At 40.7% G+C, this 19,625-nt stretch overlaps 1 protein-coding gene across 1 annotated transcript in view; it reads right to left on the reverse strand.

The window, feature by feature from the left end:
- CFAP54 (cilia and flagella associated protein 54) overlaps positions 1-19,625 on the reverse strand; it is a 226,138-nt gene that overhangs the window by 33,878 nt on the left and 172,635 nt on the right. The window contains 8 exon segments of the mRNA XM_030548506.1: positions 18-229; positions 1,028-1,231; positions 5,246-5,387; positions 7,141-7,239; positions 8,011-8,116; positions 11,644-11,752; positions 15,434-15,589; positions 18,586-18,712. Of these exon segments, the coding sequence (XP_030404366.1) occupies positions 18-229; positions 1,028-1,231; positions 5,246-5,387; positions 7,141-7,239; positions 8,011-8,116; positions 11,644-11,752; positions 15,434-15,589; positions 18,586-18,712 (1,155 nt within the window).

A 19,625-nucleotide genomic window follows, 5' to 3' on the forward strand; every position in this document is an offset into this window, starting at 1 on the left:
TAATTTTTAAAACATACCTTGACAGGAACAGCAGCCAGACTAGCACTTGGTTTTTCTAAAAACTGCAGCTGTTTTGGAAAATCTTCAAGACAGCATGTTGAATAAATATACAGATGTTTTTTAAGGAAAAAATGCATTTCTGCTAAACGTAGAACAACTCCTGTATCAAAAACAGAAGTGAACAGTGCATCTTCCATAGAAAATGATCCAGGTGTTGATTTGGAGACAGCTTTGGAAAGAGAAAATCATTAATTTACCATTTGCTAATTAGAAATATAGACTTTCTATGACTGCTTGGCATTTATAAATCCAAAACATAATAAATTTAAATAAATTCCGCAATGAATCTATACAGTTTTTTTTGCAGAATTCCTAAACTGATGGTTCTTAATTGTTATTGTTTATTTGAATTGTTGTAGCACCTTCGAAGCCACAGTCATGGACCAGGGCTGTCTGTAGCTGAACAAACATAACAAAAGTAGCTTAAGAATCCATACAATTCTGTGACAGACTAGAGCACCTACCTCCCAGTTGGTGCTTGCAGAAAGAAACACTTTGAGGTGATTATTTTAAGAGTTGCTCAGTGGAAGGAAGAATCCATCTCCTCCAGGAGCTCAGTTAGGGCTTACCCTGAGACAACAGCTGAGACGGAACAAAACCACCCCTGGAGCTTGAGATGTAATGTTTTTAAGTGCAACTCTCACTATCACCTTGACAATCGAATATTTACTTAGGCCTCCATAATTAAAAGCAGTTTGAAAATGAAATAGCTTACTGAAATAAAAATGAGAAATCCATTTCAAGAGACCCATTTAGTGATGCAAGAGAGACATAATATGGTAGTCATTTACAGTGGTTTTACATTAGCATAACCCCATTGACTTCAGTGACGTTTCTCCTGATTTACACAGTGCAAAAGAGCTCAGAATCAGGCTCAGTATCAGGTACTTTGGAGTTAGTCTCAGAGAATAATTCCCCTAATTCCCCTGGCATCAAGAAAAAAAAAAGTAAAACTGACAGTTCATACCAAAGAGAGGGCTCATGTTATGTCTTATTAAGTAATTATGGTAGCGGATTAAATGGACCCATGTTATAGTTTGTTTCCTCTGGATGTCCTTGGAGATATTACATTCTGTTCCTTCACTTTCTATTTGGTCCTTTTCACTTTGTATGATTTCTTCATTTTTGATAGAAGAGGCCATAAGGTTTTTATAGCGAACCTCATATCCATCTGCAAATGCAAAAACAATTAAATCTAACTCGCACCCATTTTATTCAACCTCCCAATTTGCAAGTTTTAAAGCTAAGGTGTACTTCACAGCAGAAAGAAACTAAAATGCACACCAAAAGGGAATTTTATTTTCAGTGCTATTTCTGAGTCTTGCGCTGAACTTTATCATCTGCAGCTGAAATGCCAGCAATGTAGCTATACAAGGGAAGTGACTATAAAGCCCTTTCCAACCTGCTTTCATATTTGTTTACCAGTCAGGAGAAAATGTTTTTAACATTCAATATTTTAACATCAAGAGCCAGATTCTGCCTGGTCCTTATGTGAATTCAAGCTGGGGCGGGAGGCAGGAGGAGAGGCACATAGCACCTTCAACCTCTTTGTGTGGCCCACATGAGGGCCAGGCAAAACTGCATTCCTGTGCTCAGGGGAGCACAGTCCCCTGAGGACATGGAGACTGAAGACAAACAGTTTGGGAAGGAGGAGGAGGAATATATTCCCACCCCTTTCTGCACCAGCCTGGGGAGCAGGCTGTACCCAATAAAGGATGGGGGGTAGGCAGTAGGTACACTGTCCTTGAGCTAGAAAACTCCTGAAAGCAATGACTCCTCTCTGGGCCCCATAGGACAGTGTGACTTTTCTTATTCTGGGCTGTGCCTAACAGATGTGAACTAGCTCCAGAGTGCATATAGTTTTCGATATGATTCTTCCATTATGTCATATTAGGCCATACCACATTTCCATGTTTTGGCTTTTGCCTTTAGTGTCTCTGATCTTCCCATTGGTAGTGCACAGGCAGACTGCTAGGTGAGTGTAGAATACTACTGATCTCAATAGGGTTTGACCTGGGTACAGCATGTGCAATCCACTGCAGGATCACACTTTGACTTTGACTTTTCATTGTGTAGTAGGTTCTAAACCCAACCTAATAAGAACACTATAATAAAAATCACTCTGTTCCAGTTATTTCTGATTTTTGATCTTTTGTTTAAGAACTCTTGTTTTACTTAATCCATGACAAATTCAAAAAGCACATTGGCCAATCTTATTTCTTTCTTTTAATGAAACCGTTTAAAGGCCAGGTTACTTATACAACGTATGGGTCTCTGACCCTCCTTATAGAACTTGATCCTGATTTTGCAAGTGCACTGAATACTGAACTCCGTGAAACCAGTTGGGCATCCTTCTCTCAGAATACTTGCAAGATCAAGCTCCTTTTTCATTATTTCAACCCTTAGGAGTGATGGCTGGTGAGGCAGTCTCCTGCATGAAACTCCTTTGCCAACTTCAAAAAGGAAATAACTGACTGTAAAGTTCAGAGGGCACAATCTATACTTAGCAGGGAGTGGAGCAGAATGATCAGTAAGGCTAACTTTCTACCCTACTACTGCTGCCCTCCAGGGTTAAAAAAACTTTTAAAAGCTAGGGAAGTTTCAACAGTTTTGCCAGTCTTGAGCTAAGGAAATAAGATCCAGAAGTGAGAAACATGCACAGATGCTATCTTTAAAGACGCTATTGTTAGCACAAAGCTCTCAGCACAAAAGAGAATGTAATCCGCACAATGAAACAGTAGAGATGGAGTAGTGAGTATTCACACTTGTATTTCAGCACACAACACAGGGAATCCTTGCATCTGCAGGCCTGGCAGCACTATTTGAACTCTGCCTGATTCAGTCTCTTTTCCAATTCCTTGCTGTTTTCAAAGCCTACAAAATCTACCTCTACATTCTTGTCTGTCTCTTACAACCATTCAAAAAAACCTTTGGCATTAATTCCCAGTGACTGTCTCCCAAACAACAGTTTATGCTAATTATGTGTGCATATAGAAAAATAAGTAAGCCCTCCATTATTCCCATTTTCATTGTTAAAGATCATTTCACTGTTAATTGTAAAAACAGAATGTAAAATGCCCACACTGTATATAAGTGAAATTTTAACAATTTCCCTCATTAGTGCCTCTAAATCTAATATTTTACATGCTGTGTTGCTCATTTTCATTTCAAATCTCCTTTTCATATTATGGCTTATTACTTCCTTTCTACATCCTCCAGTCTCCTTTGTATTCCCTCTCAAAACAACCAGGACAAACACCTGCAACATTTGCTAAAAGAAAAATGATAAGCAACCGTCAGCAAATGGAACTCATGCCAGACAAATTAATGGAAGGCTGTAGCACACAACCCATCTGTTTTTATAAACCTATCACAACACATCTATTTAACAGTGGTGTAGTAAGCAGTCATTGCTCCACTTCACCAACATGTATCAGACAAAATAATTCCATCTACAGGAGTCATTTGGAATAACTGAAATTAAGTCATTGGAACAGAACGTTATCACAGCATCAAGGTTTTCTGTTTCAAAAAATATCAACATCTCTGTTTTGCCTCGGTATTTACATAGCATTTCGAAATCATTGTTCCACAGCAACACTTTATTTCACTGAAATTATTTCTTAAATAAAAACTGCCATTTCATCATTTTAATGAGCTCCATTGTTTGCAGAATAATTCTAGAGATTGGAGAAAAATCTCCCTTTGTTAATTTTATCTTTTAACATTCAGTAAATATGGATAATTTTTTACCTTGTTTCTCAAATGGAGCTTGATTTTTAAGGAAATCTTTTTTGTTTTCTGTTACTGTGAGACTGATCTCTGTGTAGCTCTAGGAACAGGGTTTGTTATGAATCAACCAATGCAAGATCACAAAACATTATTTTTGGCTGAGTCTTACATAAAATCTACTGAATATATATTTTTTATTTACTGGACTGGAAAGATAGTGTTGGATAGTGGTTGATTAATAGGATATAATAGATTATAATTAGGGCTGCAGGTTTGTGTCTGTGATTTTTCTGTCTGCCTGTGACTTTTCTCCCTGTCTGTGTGACTTTCCCAAAGGCTGGGTCACTGGCTCAGTGCATAGTGGAGGCCCAGGGAGCAGTGGGAGGTAGGAGCTGGAGAGTGAACCTACCTCAGTCCAGTGAAGAGATATGAGGAGACTGGAAGTGAGCCTGCTCTGCATTCACCAGGCACATCATTGCTCAGCCTTGGCCCCACGATCCCTGCATCATGGGGGGAGGATAGGTGGGCCAAACTTCATTAAATGGCATTATGACCTAGCATGTGGGGTCACAGAACCTCTCAGGTTTGGCTCACATGCCCTTCCATCATAATGGGGGAGATGTGGGGTAGTCAAACCTGAGCAGTAATGCAACCCTGCACACTAGGTCACAACAGCTGGAGTGGTGCACTGAGCCCAGCCCTGTGGAACAGCAGCTGCAGGAGCCTCTGCTGCAGACTGAGCATGGGACACCAGGCACAGTCCTGCAGGACAGGCACTGCAGGAGCTGCCACTGCCCAGGGTGAGTGCAAGGCAGGCTTCTTCTCTAATGCCCTCTCTCCCTTCCTCACAAAGTGGGATTAGGGTTGCAGTGCTGGGGCTACTGCAGGTGGGGTGGGGCAAGGAGGAAGGTATTTTTTTTAAATAAAAAAAATCAGGGATCAGTCAATAAATGCAGTCACCCATGACTTTTACTGAATTTACCATTTGTGCTCTAGGATTTTTTATAAAAAAAATGCCATGACTAATCTGCAGCCCTTGTAACAGTTGGCCATGCTCCCTTGGTGATATGAAGTGCTGGCAGGTGAGTTAGCTGGCACTATAACCATTAGGACTGTAATTTGCCCTGCTCCTGTAAGGGTATACTGGGGCAGTGACAGATGTTCCCTCTTCTTTAAGTCTTGTACTTTTGCAAGGCCAGGAAGGATTTTGTCTTTATCTTACATGTATTACAAATAAAATGTATTGCAAGCATGAAAAACTAATAAGAAAGCTTTCATGTTTCTTTACTGCCAAAAACCACAAGTGATTGAACCTAATACCAAGGTAAACAAGATGATCTGACTTTGTAATATAATAGTGAATTTACATATTAAATTCAGTGTTATATTACATGTGATGGATATTTTCCATTGATTATTAAATGTTCTACAATTGTTAGATATAAAATAATACCAGATAAAAAATCTTTGTATGAAGCAAGAAGGTCCATAGAAGCAAATTCTGGGATGTTCTGTTCTGTTATGGCTTTCACCTGGTGGCCTTTAACACCCTTCTTTCCAATTAATAGCTGAGAAGCAAGCATAGCTTCACTGACCTAAAATTAACATTTAATTTAGTCAGAATCAGGTCACTGTAATATGTATACATATATTGAGACTAGAAAACAAACTACAAAAAATTAAGCACTCAACATGAGAGGTGACTGGGGAAATCTTCCATTTCTCTCTGACATACAGTACATATCTCACTTAAATAGATAATTACTGTTGACAATTTAATTATTACACAAGTGATTTCAAATCAGACATCCTCACTTGGATGCCACTGATGTCTGCCCACATGTCAAATGTGTATGCATACATATAAGGCCCTTAATTCCTAGGTGTGCATTGTATCAAAGTAAAAGCAACCTGTGTCAGACAATGGCCAGGAGAGATGAAGACTGTATGAGCAATGCTTTTAATTTTAAGTATACCAAATAACATGCCTGGCAGAAGTCCCAATGAATTTTAATTCTTGTCCCTCCTGCCTTGTGTTGTCTTCACAGCTGGTAGGAGTAGAATATAGAGTACGTTTACACAGCAAAAAAAACCCTGAGGCAGCAAGTCTCAGAGCTCCTGTCAACTGACTCGGGCTCACGGGATTTGAGCTGTGAGGCTATAGCCATGTAGATGTTTGGGCTCAGGCTGGAGCCCGAGCTTTGAAACCTGGCAACGAGGTGGGCCTCAGAGTCCAGGCTCTAGCCTGAGTCCGAACACCTACACTGCTATTTTTAGTCCAGCAATGCAAGCCTGTCAAGGCTGATTCCCCACTCTGGCACTTCGAGTGCAGAAGATGGGGGCCCACAAGGATTCTAAAATTAAATACTGGCCACTCCAGGCTTGTATTAAGCTCCTAAGGTTACAGCTTCTCTCTGACCTTGGATGGGTAGATGTTGCCACTACCCAAGTGCAGAACCCCTTTGAGAACCCAGGAAGGCACACTTGGGAATTCCTCCCTGTGGGGTACTCTCAAGTCCTTTCCACACACACCCCCACCGCCCCCAGGGAAGAGCTGAGAAAGAAAAAAAAAAAAGAAATCAGCTGTCATCACCAGCTAATTAAACAACATGTGCACAAACCTCTCAAGACACACAAATTCAATTCTGTTCTTAAAAAAAGGTAAATATTATTAATAAAAAAAGAAAGAAAATATATCTGGGAACTTAGGCATTTGCTAGATTTAAAAAAAAAACAGCTACAAGGATTAAGCATCAAGAATAGCTTTCTTGAGGTCCATCTTGAAGGTTACAAGCAAAACAAAAAGCACCTGGGGTTAGCACAGAGAAATCCAGAGATAAACCTAATTGCCTCTTCCTAGACATTTCCTGATCTACTTACATACCTGGGATTTCAAATGAGTAGTTTCTAGATATAATACTGAGGATTTTTCCTACCTGGCCCAAGCTTCTTACAGCATAGTTGCTCTGTCCCTTCTCTTCGGGAGAACAACCACAGACAGACAAAAGGGGATTGTTTCAATTTTTTGAAGTTCTAGCCTTCCCATTGGCTCTTTTGGCCAGGTGCCCACTCACTGCCTTTTACATATGCATAGCAGTGAGACTTATTAACCCTTTAGAGGTAGAGCAATTAGAGAACAGCTACTAAGAGGGATTTTATAGCTACTGGCTGGCTGGGTGTCCATAAAAGGGAGTTACTCACTCCTCTTCATTTATCACAGAGCCTGAGTCAACTGACCCAGGGTGTGCGATTCACTGCCACAGGATTTTTTTTTTTTTTTTTTGCTGTGTAGTCATACCCAAAGCACAAAATCAAGCACAAAAAATCTCCCCCAAATATCACACCAACCTGTGTAGCTGCTCTGACTGCAATCCAGGCCTGTGTTCTGTACACTTCAGTTATATGGGGTATTCTCTCAGTAGAAGCCAAGTGTTCTTTAGGAGTAGTCTAAAATTTAGCAACAGTTCATAATTAGGTTGGTAGGTTTGCCATGGAAATACATAGTTGGTGGGGAGCAGGTCCTGGAGGAGTCATGGTAGTTAAGTTACAGAAATCAATAACATTTGTGAAAAGTCACAGATGTATTTTTAAAACCACCCAAATGATATAAATGGGTCTCCACTATAGTTCTGTATTTTTGAAGGAACATCATGATCCCTCTCTTTAACCTAGTTCTTGTATACAGCTTTTCCCATTTTTGTCAGTAAACATTGTCTTGAGTTTTACGCGACGCCTTTGTACTACCTCTTTTTTCCTTACCCATTGACCTGTTTTTCCCTGATGGTCTAGTGCTTGTAACTGTACCTTGCAGTACACTAGTCTTTTGTGTCTGCAGTACTGCCCCTCATCTCCAGTTGTAAAACACTTCACAAACAACAATATCCTGAGTAATGGCAGTCTGAAAAATGTTTGAAGTTCAGTTTATGATGATACTTTGTTCGAGAACCACAAATTCATTAGTACAGAATCTGAAACTAAGCCACAATTTTGGAGTTATTCTTCTGACCTCAATGTTTTCCTGTTTATTTTAAACCATTTTTACATACATTAACATTGCAAAAAATACCATAAACCAAATTAACTAAATTAGAATCCTACTGCTGTACTTTACGTTAGTATTATTTATTTGTAATATATTGTGGTAGTGTCTAGAATATGCTAAAAGAAGACATGGTCCATGCTCTGAGGAGGTTATGATCTAAAAAAAGGAGGATGTACCTTTGTTTTGGATGCCTCTATCTTAACAGTTTGTGAAGTCTCTTCCTTATATGTAGCCAAATGGAAATATAACAGTGCTATCTCCAGGTAGGATTTCCTTATCAGCCTGCAAAAATGAACACACAGATGCATTGATTTTAAGGCCAGAAGGAACTATTATGATTATCCAGTCTGAACTTTTGCATAATACAGGGTGTAGAACTCCAGTGATTGCTATATCCAGTCCATAACTCCTATTTGAGCTATAGTAGATCTTTTAGAAAAATATCCAGTCCTGATATAAAGACTTCAAGCAAGAAAGGCATACCATACCAAGCAAGAAAACCTAACAAATGGCATAACTATTTAGGAACATGCAAAACATATTTTGTGTAACATGCAAACAAGCACTTGGTAAACAAAAACTGTTTTTCTCAAACTGATCTGGTTCTATGTACACAATGTGTATATGTTCCTATAAGCACAGTCTAATGCTTCAATGTTAGGTCACATGTCCACTGCCTCAGTTTTTCTCTCTCGTGGATGGTTGATTTGGGGTATAGCTCTCCAGCCAAACCTATACAAAGGTCCTTCCTCTTCCAGCAATAAACAAAACATTCCTAGACAAAGCAAAATAGTGCCTTCAGCCCCGCACTGGGCTCAGCTGAGGTACAGGGAAACATAATCCCTCCCTCAACTCAGATCTGACCTTGAGACCCTAAACTTTCAAGCAGGGTGTCCTCTTCACTTTGTCTCTGGGACATTTCCTACATGTCCTTATAACTGTGGTCCAAGACTCTACGGTTGGAGAGATTCCTGATATTCCTGCTCCCTGTAGGTCTCTGTAATTTTTCTAGGCTTCCTATTTGGCTCTCTCTCGGTCCTCCTTCCACTCAGGACTCTTCCTATGTGAAACAGTCTCCGGACTATGCAGTCCTCTTTCCAAACACAGTCACATGCTGAACTGTTGCCAATTCACAGATTCATTGCGATAAGTTCCAGCAGGGACATGATTCTTGTGAAGCAAAATGACAGAAAGAGAAAGACATTCCAACACACTGCTGTGTAGACTAAGGAAAGGTGAACTAAACAACAAAATCAAAGCTCATGAGTTCTAGACCCAGCTCTTCAAAACTGTTGTCAATATTTCTGTACATGTCACAGTTCATATTCTGAGCCAACATTTTACATTGTGGGGAATACCTCTCATTAACCAGTTTCACAGATAAGATAACTAAGAGCTTGCACAAGGTCACTTCAGGTACAATCCAGAACAGAACACAGGTCTCTAATACAGAACTATGTCTCATCTACTTTGCCACACATTCTTTCAGAAGGAACATGGCACATTAGATGCTTGTGAAACCTACACTAACAGAGTATGGCACTGTGTCACCCTCTAGACCAGAGGTGGGCAAACTATGGCCCATGGGCCACATCTAGCCTGCGGGACCCTCCTGCTTGGCCCCTGAGCTCCTGCCCTGGGAGGCTAGCCCCCATCCCCTCTCCTGCTGTTCCCTCTCCCCTGCAGCCTCAGCTCACTCCAACGCCGGCACAATGCTCTGAGCGGTGGGGCTGCGAGCTCCTGGGGCAGCGCAGCTGCAGATCCCAGACTGACCCAGTGCTCTGTGCTGCGCGGTGGCATGGCTGGCTCCAGTTGGGCAGTGTGGCTGCCTGTCCTGGTGCTCTGAGTGGTGCAGCTGTAGCGCCGCCAGCCACCAGTGCTCCAGGCAGTGCAATAAGGGGGCAGGGAGCAGGGGGGTTGGATAGAGGGCAGGGGAGTTCAGGGGGCAGGGAGGTGGATAGGGGTTGGGACAGTCAGAGGGGTGGGAACAGGGTGTTGAATGGGGGCAGGGTCCCAGGGGAGCAGTCAGGGGCAGGGGTTCTGGGGGCTGTCAGGGAGAAGAGGTGATGGGATGGGACAGGGGTCCTGGGTGGGGGCAGTCAGGAATGAGAGGAGGGGTTGGATGGGGCGGCAGGGGGCAGTCAAGGGTGGGGGTTCTGGGGGTGGTCAGGGGACAGGGAGAAGGGGTGGTTGAATGGGGCAGGGGTCCCGGGGTGGAGGGCCATCAGGGAGCGAGAAGAAGGAAGGGTCGCATAAAGGGCAGGGCCAGGCCATGTCTGGCTGTTTGGGGAGGCACAGCCACTGCTAACCAGCCCTCCATACAATTTTGGAAACCCGATGCAGCCCTCAGGTGAAAAAGTTTGCCTGCCCCTGTTCTAGAAGGTAAGCCACATATAAAGGTTTATGACTCTGCTGCTGCTTCTGTGCTCAGAGTTCTGATTCTTTGGCTCAAGTGGTAGAGGGTCATGTTTTTACATGTAGAGCATCCCAGTTTTGTCCCTACAGAGAACTCAATCAGGGGCATTGCTATATTTGGCTATACTGTATGTAATCACGAGACCACGATCTGCTCCCTGAGTCAGGAATAGAAACTAATAGTCTTGATGTCCAGTATCCCAGAGCTGCTCATCCTGGTCCTCACTGCCTGAATCAATTCAGGCCTCTAGATCCTTCCAGTCTATTGCCTGCCTTTTGCTGGTAATTAACACCAAGGAACACTGTTCTCATTTCTGTTCCAAGGCACATTTGCTCTTCTCCAGCTCCATCTGTCCTTTCGATTGTTTCTGTCTGCTAGCTCTTTTAACTTACCAGGCTACAGGCACTTACTCCTCACCTACTCCTCCTGGGATCCCTCATACAGCTGCCCTTTTCCACATATTCAGGCAAGCTGCTCTTGAGGTCATAGTCTGGAAAGTTCTTTAGGACTCTCAAGCTCTGGACTGGACTTCCAGGTGCTTGAGGAAGATCCCCTGGGCAATAATAAGGTTCAGATCAGGAGTGATGGTGATAGTTCAAGACAATAGTCTTTACTATGCTATGATGTCAGGCATCCTCACTGAGACCTTGGTAGGTGGCCTGAGTTCCTCCTAGATATTCATATCCACTCCGCTGCCACTGTTACTCTTTCTATTGTAATCAAATAGTCTGCAAAGTCATCATCTGGGCCCGATTTGGCCAGTCTGAGGTCTGAGTTGGTTCATGCAGCCTCAGTCAGTTCTGACACTGGCACTGGACCCCTCCACCAGCCATTTCAGGAGAAGCTCCTGGCCACCCCATTCTTCCTCTGCTCTTCCTGTTGCTGCTCATATTGATGTTGGTTGACTTCTAATATTCACTGCTGAGTCACTAGTCCTGCTGTTGTTGCTGAGTGGCCAGCTGCACTGCCTGCTACAGTTGCTAGTTTTCTGTCCCTTGGATGTGGATTGCAATTCATGTTTTTTAAAATGAAATAAAACCATCAACTTAAACTTAGCACTTTTTGTTCCTGGAGCTGAAACAGAAGGGAAATGTTCCAAAATAGAACCGAAAGCTCTCACTTTTATCTAACGTAATACTTATGTGTTGGTTATTTCAGTGTGTATGGAAATGTATATTTTAAACTCCTGCAACATTTACGTTACATAAGAAACTATATCAATATTTCTTTTATCTTGGAATAGACAAAATCTCTCCACAAAGAGGGGAAAGAAGCCTGTCCTTTATAAAAAAAAAAGCCTCACACAAAGTCCCAGAATAAAGCCAAACACTACATAGTGGTATGTACCTAAAGTGAGAAAGTATTTTGAAAACTTATATTCACAGTTCCTTACCCAAAGTTTTGATCATTTCGCTGGCTCACTTTTATGGCATCCAATAGGGTTTCAGCAGCTCGTGGTGACTTATTGTTACCAGCTTCAATAATCTGGCGCTCTACCTTACCTAAGAAAGAAACACAAAGAAGTTTTGCAAGATTTTATTCTTTTCTCTGCAAGACTCAAATTGCTTTTTCCTGCAGGAAACTCAGATAACATGTTGCCTTTCCTTTTCTCCTGCTGATAAGCAATAATGGGCACATATTCAGGTTTTTTTTTCAGTTTGCTTTTAAATATAATGTATGATTTCAGTATGACAAGTTATTCCGAACTGAAGTATTACCCTGTATTGAAATACGTTGAATAGTTACAGTAATCAACTTTGAAAATACAGTGACACCTAGATGTCATTCGAATCCAATAATGCATGTCAATATTTCAGATTGTTCTTTTTAATATATATGATTTTAAACCCTACTGCAATGAATTTAATGGGATACTGTTATTTAATTCCATAGCATTTTGAAATTTGTCGCAATCCTCTCATTTTCTTTACTGTAGACTGATGCAAATAAGTCATTTAGCATCTCTGCAATATCTTTACCCTCTTGATTGTTCCCCTTACTCTCTGATAAACTAGATAGGTGAACAAATGATTATCTTCAAAAAATCATGGAAGACAGGAGAGATTCCAGAGGACTGCAAAATGGCAAATATAGTGCCAATCTATAAAAAGGGAAATAAGGACAACCCAGGGAATTACAGACCTGTCAGCTTAACTTCAGTATGTGGAAAGATAATGGAGCAAACAATGAAGAGATCAGTTTGCAAACACCTAGAAGATAATAAGGTGATAAGTAATAATCAGCATGGATCTGTCAAAAACAAATGTGTCAAGCCAACCTAATAGGTTTCTGTGACAAGGTAACAAGACTTGTGGATGGAGGCGAAGAAGTAGATGTGCTATATTTTGACTTTAGTAAGGCTTTTGACATTGCCTCACATAATTTTCTCATAAACAAACTAGGGAAATACAACCTAGATGGAGCTACTACAAGGTGGGTGAATAACTGGTTGCAAAACCATTTCTAGAGAGTAGTTATCAGTAGTTCACAGTCAAGCTGGAAGGGCATATTGAGTAGGGTCTTGAAGGGATTGGTCCTGGGTCCAGTTCTGTTCAATATCTTCATCAACTATTTAGATAATATCAGAGGAGTAGCCGTGTTAGTCTGGATCTGTAAAAGCGGCAAAGAGTGCATCAGACAAAATGGGTATTCACCCACGAAAGCTCAGCTCCAATATGTCTGTTAGTCTATAATGTGCCACAGGACTCTTTGCCGCTATTTAGATAATGGCACAGAGAGAATGCGTATAAAGTTTGCGGATAACACCAAGCTGGGAGGAATTGCAAATTCTTCGGAGGATAGCATTAAAATTCAAAACAATCTAGGTAAAATGGAGAATAGTCAGAAGTAAATAGGATGAAATTCAGTAAGGACAAATGAGAAGTACTCCAATTAGGAAGGAACAATCAATCACACACATACAAAATGAGAAATGACTGCTTAGGAAGAAGAACTACAGACCAGTTAGTTTAACTTCTGTGCCAGAGAAGATAATGGAGCAAGTAATTAAAGAAATCATCTGCAAACACTTGGAAGGTGGTAAGGTGATAGGGAATAGCCAGCATGGATTTGTAAAGAACAAATCGTGTCAAACCAATCTGATAGCTTTCTTTGATAGGATAACGAGCCTTTTGGATAAGGGAGAAGCAGTGGATGTGGTATACCTAGACTTTAGTAAGGCATTTGATACGGTCTCGCATGATATCCTTATCGATAAACTAGGCAAATACAATTTAGATGGGGCTACTATAAAGTGGGTGCACAACTGGCTGGATAACCGTACTCAGAGAGTAGTTATTAATGGCTCCCAATCCTGCTGGAAAGGTATAACAAGTGGGGTTCCGCAGGGGTCTGTTTTGGGACCGGCTCTGTTCAATATCTTCATCAATGACTTAGATGCTGGCATAGAAAGTACGCTTATTAAGTTTGCAGACGATACCAAACTGGGAGGGATTGCAACTGCTTTGGAGGACAGGGTCAAAATTCAAAATGATCTGGACAAATTGGAGAAATGGTCTGAGGTAAACCGGATGAAGTTCAATAAAGACAAATGCAAAGTGCTCCACTTAGGAAGGAACAATCAGTTTCACACTTACAGAATGGGAAGAGACTGTCTAGGAAGGAGTATGGCAGAAAGAGATCTAGGGGTCATAGTGGACCACAAGCTGAATATGAGTCAACAGTGTGACACCGTTGCAAAAAAAGCAAACGTGATTCTGGGATGCATTAACAAGTGTGTTGTAAACAAGACAAGAGAAGTCATTCTTCCACTCTACTCTGCGCTAGTTAGGTCTCAACTGGAGTATTATGTCCAGTTCTGGGCACCACATTTCAAGAAAGATGTGGAGAAATTGGAGAGGGTCCAGAGAAGAGCAACAAGAATGATTAAAGGTCTTGAGAACATGACCTATGAAGGAAGGCTGAAAGAATTGGGTTTATTTAGTCTGGAAAAGAGAAGACTGAGAGGGGACATGATAGCAGTTTTCAGGTATCTAAAATGGTGTCATCAGGAGGAGGGAGAAAACGTTCACCTTAGCCTCTAATGATAGAACAAGAAGCAATGGGCTTAAACTGCAGCAAGTTTAGGTTGGACATTAGGAAAAAGTTCCTAAGTGTCAGGGTAGTTAAACACTGGAATAAATTGCCTAGGGAGGTTGTGGAATCTCTGTCTCTGGAGATATTTAAGAGTAGGTTAGATAAATGTCTATCAGGGATGATCTAGACAGTATTTGGTCCTGCCATGAGGGCAGGGGACTGGACTCGATGACCTCTCGAGGTCCCTTCCAGTCCTAGAGTCTATGAATAAGTACTGTGATAAGAGATCTGGGGGTCATAGTGGATCAGAAACTACATATGAGTGAACAGTATAACACTGTTCCAAAAAAAACCAAAAAACATCGTTCTGAGATGTATTAACAGGAGTGTTGCAAGCAAGACACCAGAAGTAATTCTTCTGCTTCACTGATAAAGCCTCAACTGAATTATTGTGTCCAGTTCTGGGTGCCACATTTCAAGAAAGATATGGACAAATTGGAGAAAGTAAAGAGGAGAGCAACAAAAGTGATTAAAGGCTTAGAAAATATGACCAATGAGGAAAGATTGAAAACATTGGATTTGTTTAGTCTAGAATAGAGAACTGAGGGGGGATATGATAACAGTTTTCAAGTACATAAAAGGTTGTTACAAGGAGGAGGGAGAAAAAATGATCTTGTTAACCTTTGAGAACAGGACAAGAAACAATGGGCTTAAATTGCAGCAAAGGAAGTTTAGATTGAACATTAGGAAAATCTTCCTGTCATGGTACTTAAGCACTGGAATATATTGCCCAGAAATGTTGTAGAATCTCCATATTTGAAGGTTTTTAATAACAGGTTAGACAAACACCTGTCAGGGATTGTCTAGATAATATTTAGTCCTGCCTTAGTGCAGAGGACTGGACTAGAAGACATCTTGAGGTCCCTTCAGTTCTATGAATCTATGAAACTCCTCTTGTATTTCTGCAATGTCATTATATACTGTACTCTTGTTAAATATATTCAAGTATAATTAAATGCAGTAGAGATATTTTTAGTCAGTCTGTCAATGTGGGAAATGTCAGGAGCATGTATCCCTTTTAAGGCATCCTGCAGGTATAAGAATATGCTGGAAAGATAGTCATGTCACACAACCAAGATTTTGATTACCTTTCTGAAAAAGAATTTCCGCTTCCAAATCTAATTCTCTGGTTGCAGATGTCCTACAAAGGTCCAATGCTGTTTCTAAGTGACTGAGAGCAGGTAACCATTCTAATGGGTTCTCTCTTTTAGATGTGGAAGCTACTTCTTGCGCTAATGCATGTGCTGAAAAGAAAACATTTTAGGCAGGCTTTGGTAAATTATCAAAAAATACAAATATTGTAAAAAGGAAATAACTTCCTGGCAACGAGAATTATTTTACAGCACTAAACTCCAAAAATCGAAATGGTGCAAATATTTTCAGTGATGTACTACGGAGCTGAGAGATCGTGAAGATGTTTCAACACAATATGATGTAAACAAACCATCCTGTGTGGCTCGGTTCACGTGGGCCACAGGAACCAGACCTTGCAGAGGACATTTGGAAGGACTGGCAGTGAATCATTCCCTAGTTTCACTTGAACTTTCAGATTCTATACAAAACCATCACTGCCAGGAATCTCCAAATGTCAAAGCAACTTTTGCACCCTTCAGATCTAGAGGCTTCTTCGAAATTTTCCATGGAACTCTGCAAAGCTTATCTATTCTCCTAGGCTTTTCCTAAAGGTTTAGATCGAAAGGTAAAAACTGACCAAATGGAGTCATTATTTTCCTGGGTGATTTATATTGTGTGAAATGGAATTATATGGATGGTAAGTCACTGTATTTGGAACTCTTCTCTTTATTTTTGCATATTTTAAACATTTGTATAAGCACCTTTGGGAATACAACTTTTATGAAGAGAAAGAAAAGAATTGGAGCTAGTGGGATTAAATCATTATTAAAGTTACACGATCTTGGTTCCAGTTCACACTGTAATTACCATACTGTAGAGTCAGATCTACATACAATGTCCCACAACACATATGGGCAGCTGAATGATCAAATACCATTTGAAACATGACATTGCATCTTTTCCCTCACCCCCATGGTTATTGTGGGGGTGGGGTCACAATATTACCACCGTACTTCTGTGCTGCCTTCAGACCTGGGCCCCTGGCCAGCAATCACCACTCTCCAGCCACCGAACTCTGAAGGCAGCAGCACAGAAGTAAGGGTGGCAATACCATACCATGCCATCCTTACTTCTGTGCTGCTGCTGGCAGCAGTACTGCCTTCAGAGCTAGGCTCTTGGCCAGAAGCCACCACTCTCTGGCTGCCCAGCTCTGAAGACAGCAGTGCAGAAGTAAGGGTGGCAATGATGCAACCCTCCAATAATAACCTTGCAACTTCCCCACATCCCCCTTTTGAGTCAGGACCCCAGTTACAACACTGTGAAATTTCAGATTTAAATATCTGAAATCATGAAATTTTATGATTTTTAATATCCTATAACCGTGAAATTGACCAAAATGGACTGTGAATTTGGTGGGACCCTAACTATATTATAGCCATCTTTGTGAGCCAAAGAGACCATTCTGCTTTGTCCTATATATGGATATCTATAATCTACCATGCTTCAGATACTACACCAGTGGTGGGCAACATCAAAAGACAATTGGCAGGAGGGAATATGCAGACAAGATTAATATTGTGTAACTTTAGCTATGAATCTCCTGACTTTTTAAACATCTGGCTTTTTACTGACAAAGGTCCAGTAATGATTTAATTTAATTTAAACCTCAGAGTGTAAAGCTTTTTTTCTGAGAATATTCAGTACATTTCCAAGTAATTTGCCAAAAAATATCATGCACTGCTATTTACACTGGACAAATGGAACAGAATTTATTTGTTCATTAATAGCTCATACACAGCATTAAACATTACACCTTATTTTACTGAGAGAAGGACTATTGGCCCAGATGATCTCCTTTTTTTAAAAAAAAATGTTTAGTTACCATAACAACTGTTCTCTGAGATGACTCCCCATGGGATCCATACATTAGGGAGTTAGAATATATATGGGCAATTCTCAGAGAATAAATGCTGTGTGTGGCACTCAGCATGGTATTGTTAATTTCTACTTGGAAAGAATGAAAGTTATTAATTTAAAACTACACATTGCATGTGGCAGTTGTATATATATATAAGGTGACCAGACAGCAAATGTGAAAAATTGGAACGGGAGTGGGGGATAATAGCAGCTTATATAAGAAAAAGATCAAAAAATTGGGACTGTCTCTATAAAATCAGGATATCTGGTCACCCTATATACATAACACTCAGAAAAGCAAAATAAATGGATACTGTGACAAAGTTTCTCCTCTACCTTGGTGGGTCCTGTGCTTATTGGCAGATTTGCTCACCTCAGTGATCTTCCCCACAGTCTGGGTCAACTCCTCCTGAGTCTGATCAGGAGTTGGGAGGTTTGGGGGGAACCCAGGCCCGCCCTCTACTCCAGGTTCCAGCCCAAGGCCCTGTGGATTGCAGCTGTCTATAGTACCTCCTGTAACAGCTGCACGACAGCTACACCTCCCTAGGCTACTTCCCCATGGCCTCCTCCAAACACCTTCTTTATCCTTACCACAGGATCTTCCTCCTGGTGTCTGATAACGCTTGTACTCCGTAGTCCTCCAGCAGCACACACTCTCACTCTCAGCTTCTTGTGCCTCTTGCTCCCAGCTCCTCACATACACTTCTTTTCCTCTGGCTTCCCCCTCCCTGACTAGAGTGAGATCCTTTTTAAACCCAGGTGCCCTGTTTAGCCTGCCTTGATTGGCTGCAGGTGTTTTAATCAGCTTGTCTGCCTGAACTGGTTCTAGTGCAGCCCCTGCTTTGGTCACTCAGGGAACAGAAAACTACTCAGCCAGTAACCAGTATATTTGCCCTCTACCAGACTCCTGTACCCCACTGGTCTGGGTCTGTCACAATACGTGAATGCAAATTATATGGAATATCATAACATACATTATAACTATAATGTTTATATAAAAATCATATTTTTAAAATGTTATGTTTGTTGTAATAGTTTTAACTTGTCTGTATAGCTGTTTTGCTATTTGCAATGACTGTATCCATCTACTGAAGATTTCAGAAGGAAATATTTTCCTTACATTTTTACCATTACTTAATCAAAAATTGATGTAATTCATACACTTCTGGTACTATTTCAGTTAATCTGATATTAGTTTTCAACTATTCATCAGACACATTACTGCAACAATGTACTTGATTTTTCTTACCAATTCTCATTTTGACTTTTGCCAGTAAATTAATAACTGGCAAGTAATTATTTTTCAAAGGAACCACTGGACTTGTCAATGCAGGGTCTTCTATGCACTGTTTGATTGGTGCTCCAAGGGTAAAAATCTAGTAGAAATTTATTTTACAAAGATAATTACACACAACAATACAATCCATATGATCCATTTTATATACATCCAGGTTGCAATTCCGCCCTTTGAATGTATACAAGGGTCTGCCCTCACAGATCCAAAGCCCCACTGACTGACTTCCTTATGTCTTATGAAAGAGCACTGAAAAAGGGCTTAATATTCATGAACTGCTGAATTAACACTGAGTGTCCTCTCCATTGAGAAGAAAGTTCCTCTACTTCAAATTGTATCACAGATGGGACAGACTCAAGATCAACAAGCTCATAATCTGGTTTACAAGTCTCAGAATAAGGGCTCCAGAAGAAAAATTCCCTCACACCAGAAAGTCATCAAAAAACAGAACCTCTGACATCTTAGTTCCGGAATGCTGTTACTGTCAGATTTGAGAAAAGATCTTGAAGCCAATGAGAGACTGTCTCACAATAATGTAAATTCATGTGCCAAAACTGCAAGCACTGTTGACATAGGGGGAGACAAGGCAATTGGGAACTGCAGTTCTAAGAGGACAGAGTGGTTCATTTCATTCTTGATCATCTAGGTTTGGGGACATAACAATTTAATAGTTTAAGACTCTGCATGTCTACACTCAAGGAAGGAGAGAATTTAATCTGAAAGCTTCTTTTGTGAGCCAGTATCAGGAGTGAGCAGAAAATGAAGAAGGGCATGTCTACTTCCAAATAAAGAAGGAAATAGCATATTGCTATAAACTTCTTTTACAAGTTTTATGCCTTTAGGTGAATTTTAACTGTATTTATGCTTAAACTCTTATGTAAAATCACTTTATTTACACCATTTCACAGTTTATTTTTGTGAATATCTATAAATACTAACTATTTTATACTTGATTTCTGGTTTGAGTGATTCTCTAATTAAGAACTAAAGCTAAA

This window comes from Gopherus evgoodei, chromosome 1 (genome assembly GCF_007399415.2).
Source record: "Gopherus evgoodei ecotype Sinaloan lineage chromosome 1, rGopEvg1_v1.p, whole genome shotgun sequence".
Lineage (NCBI taxonomy): Eukaryota > Metazoa > Chordata > Testudines > Testudinidae > Gopherus > Gopherus evgoodei.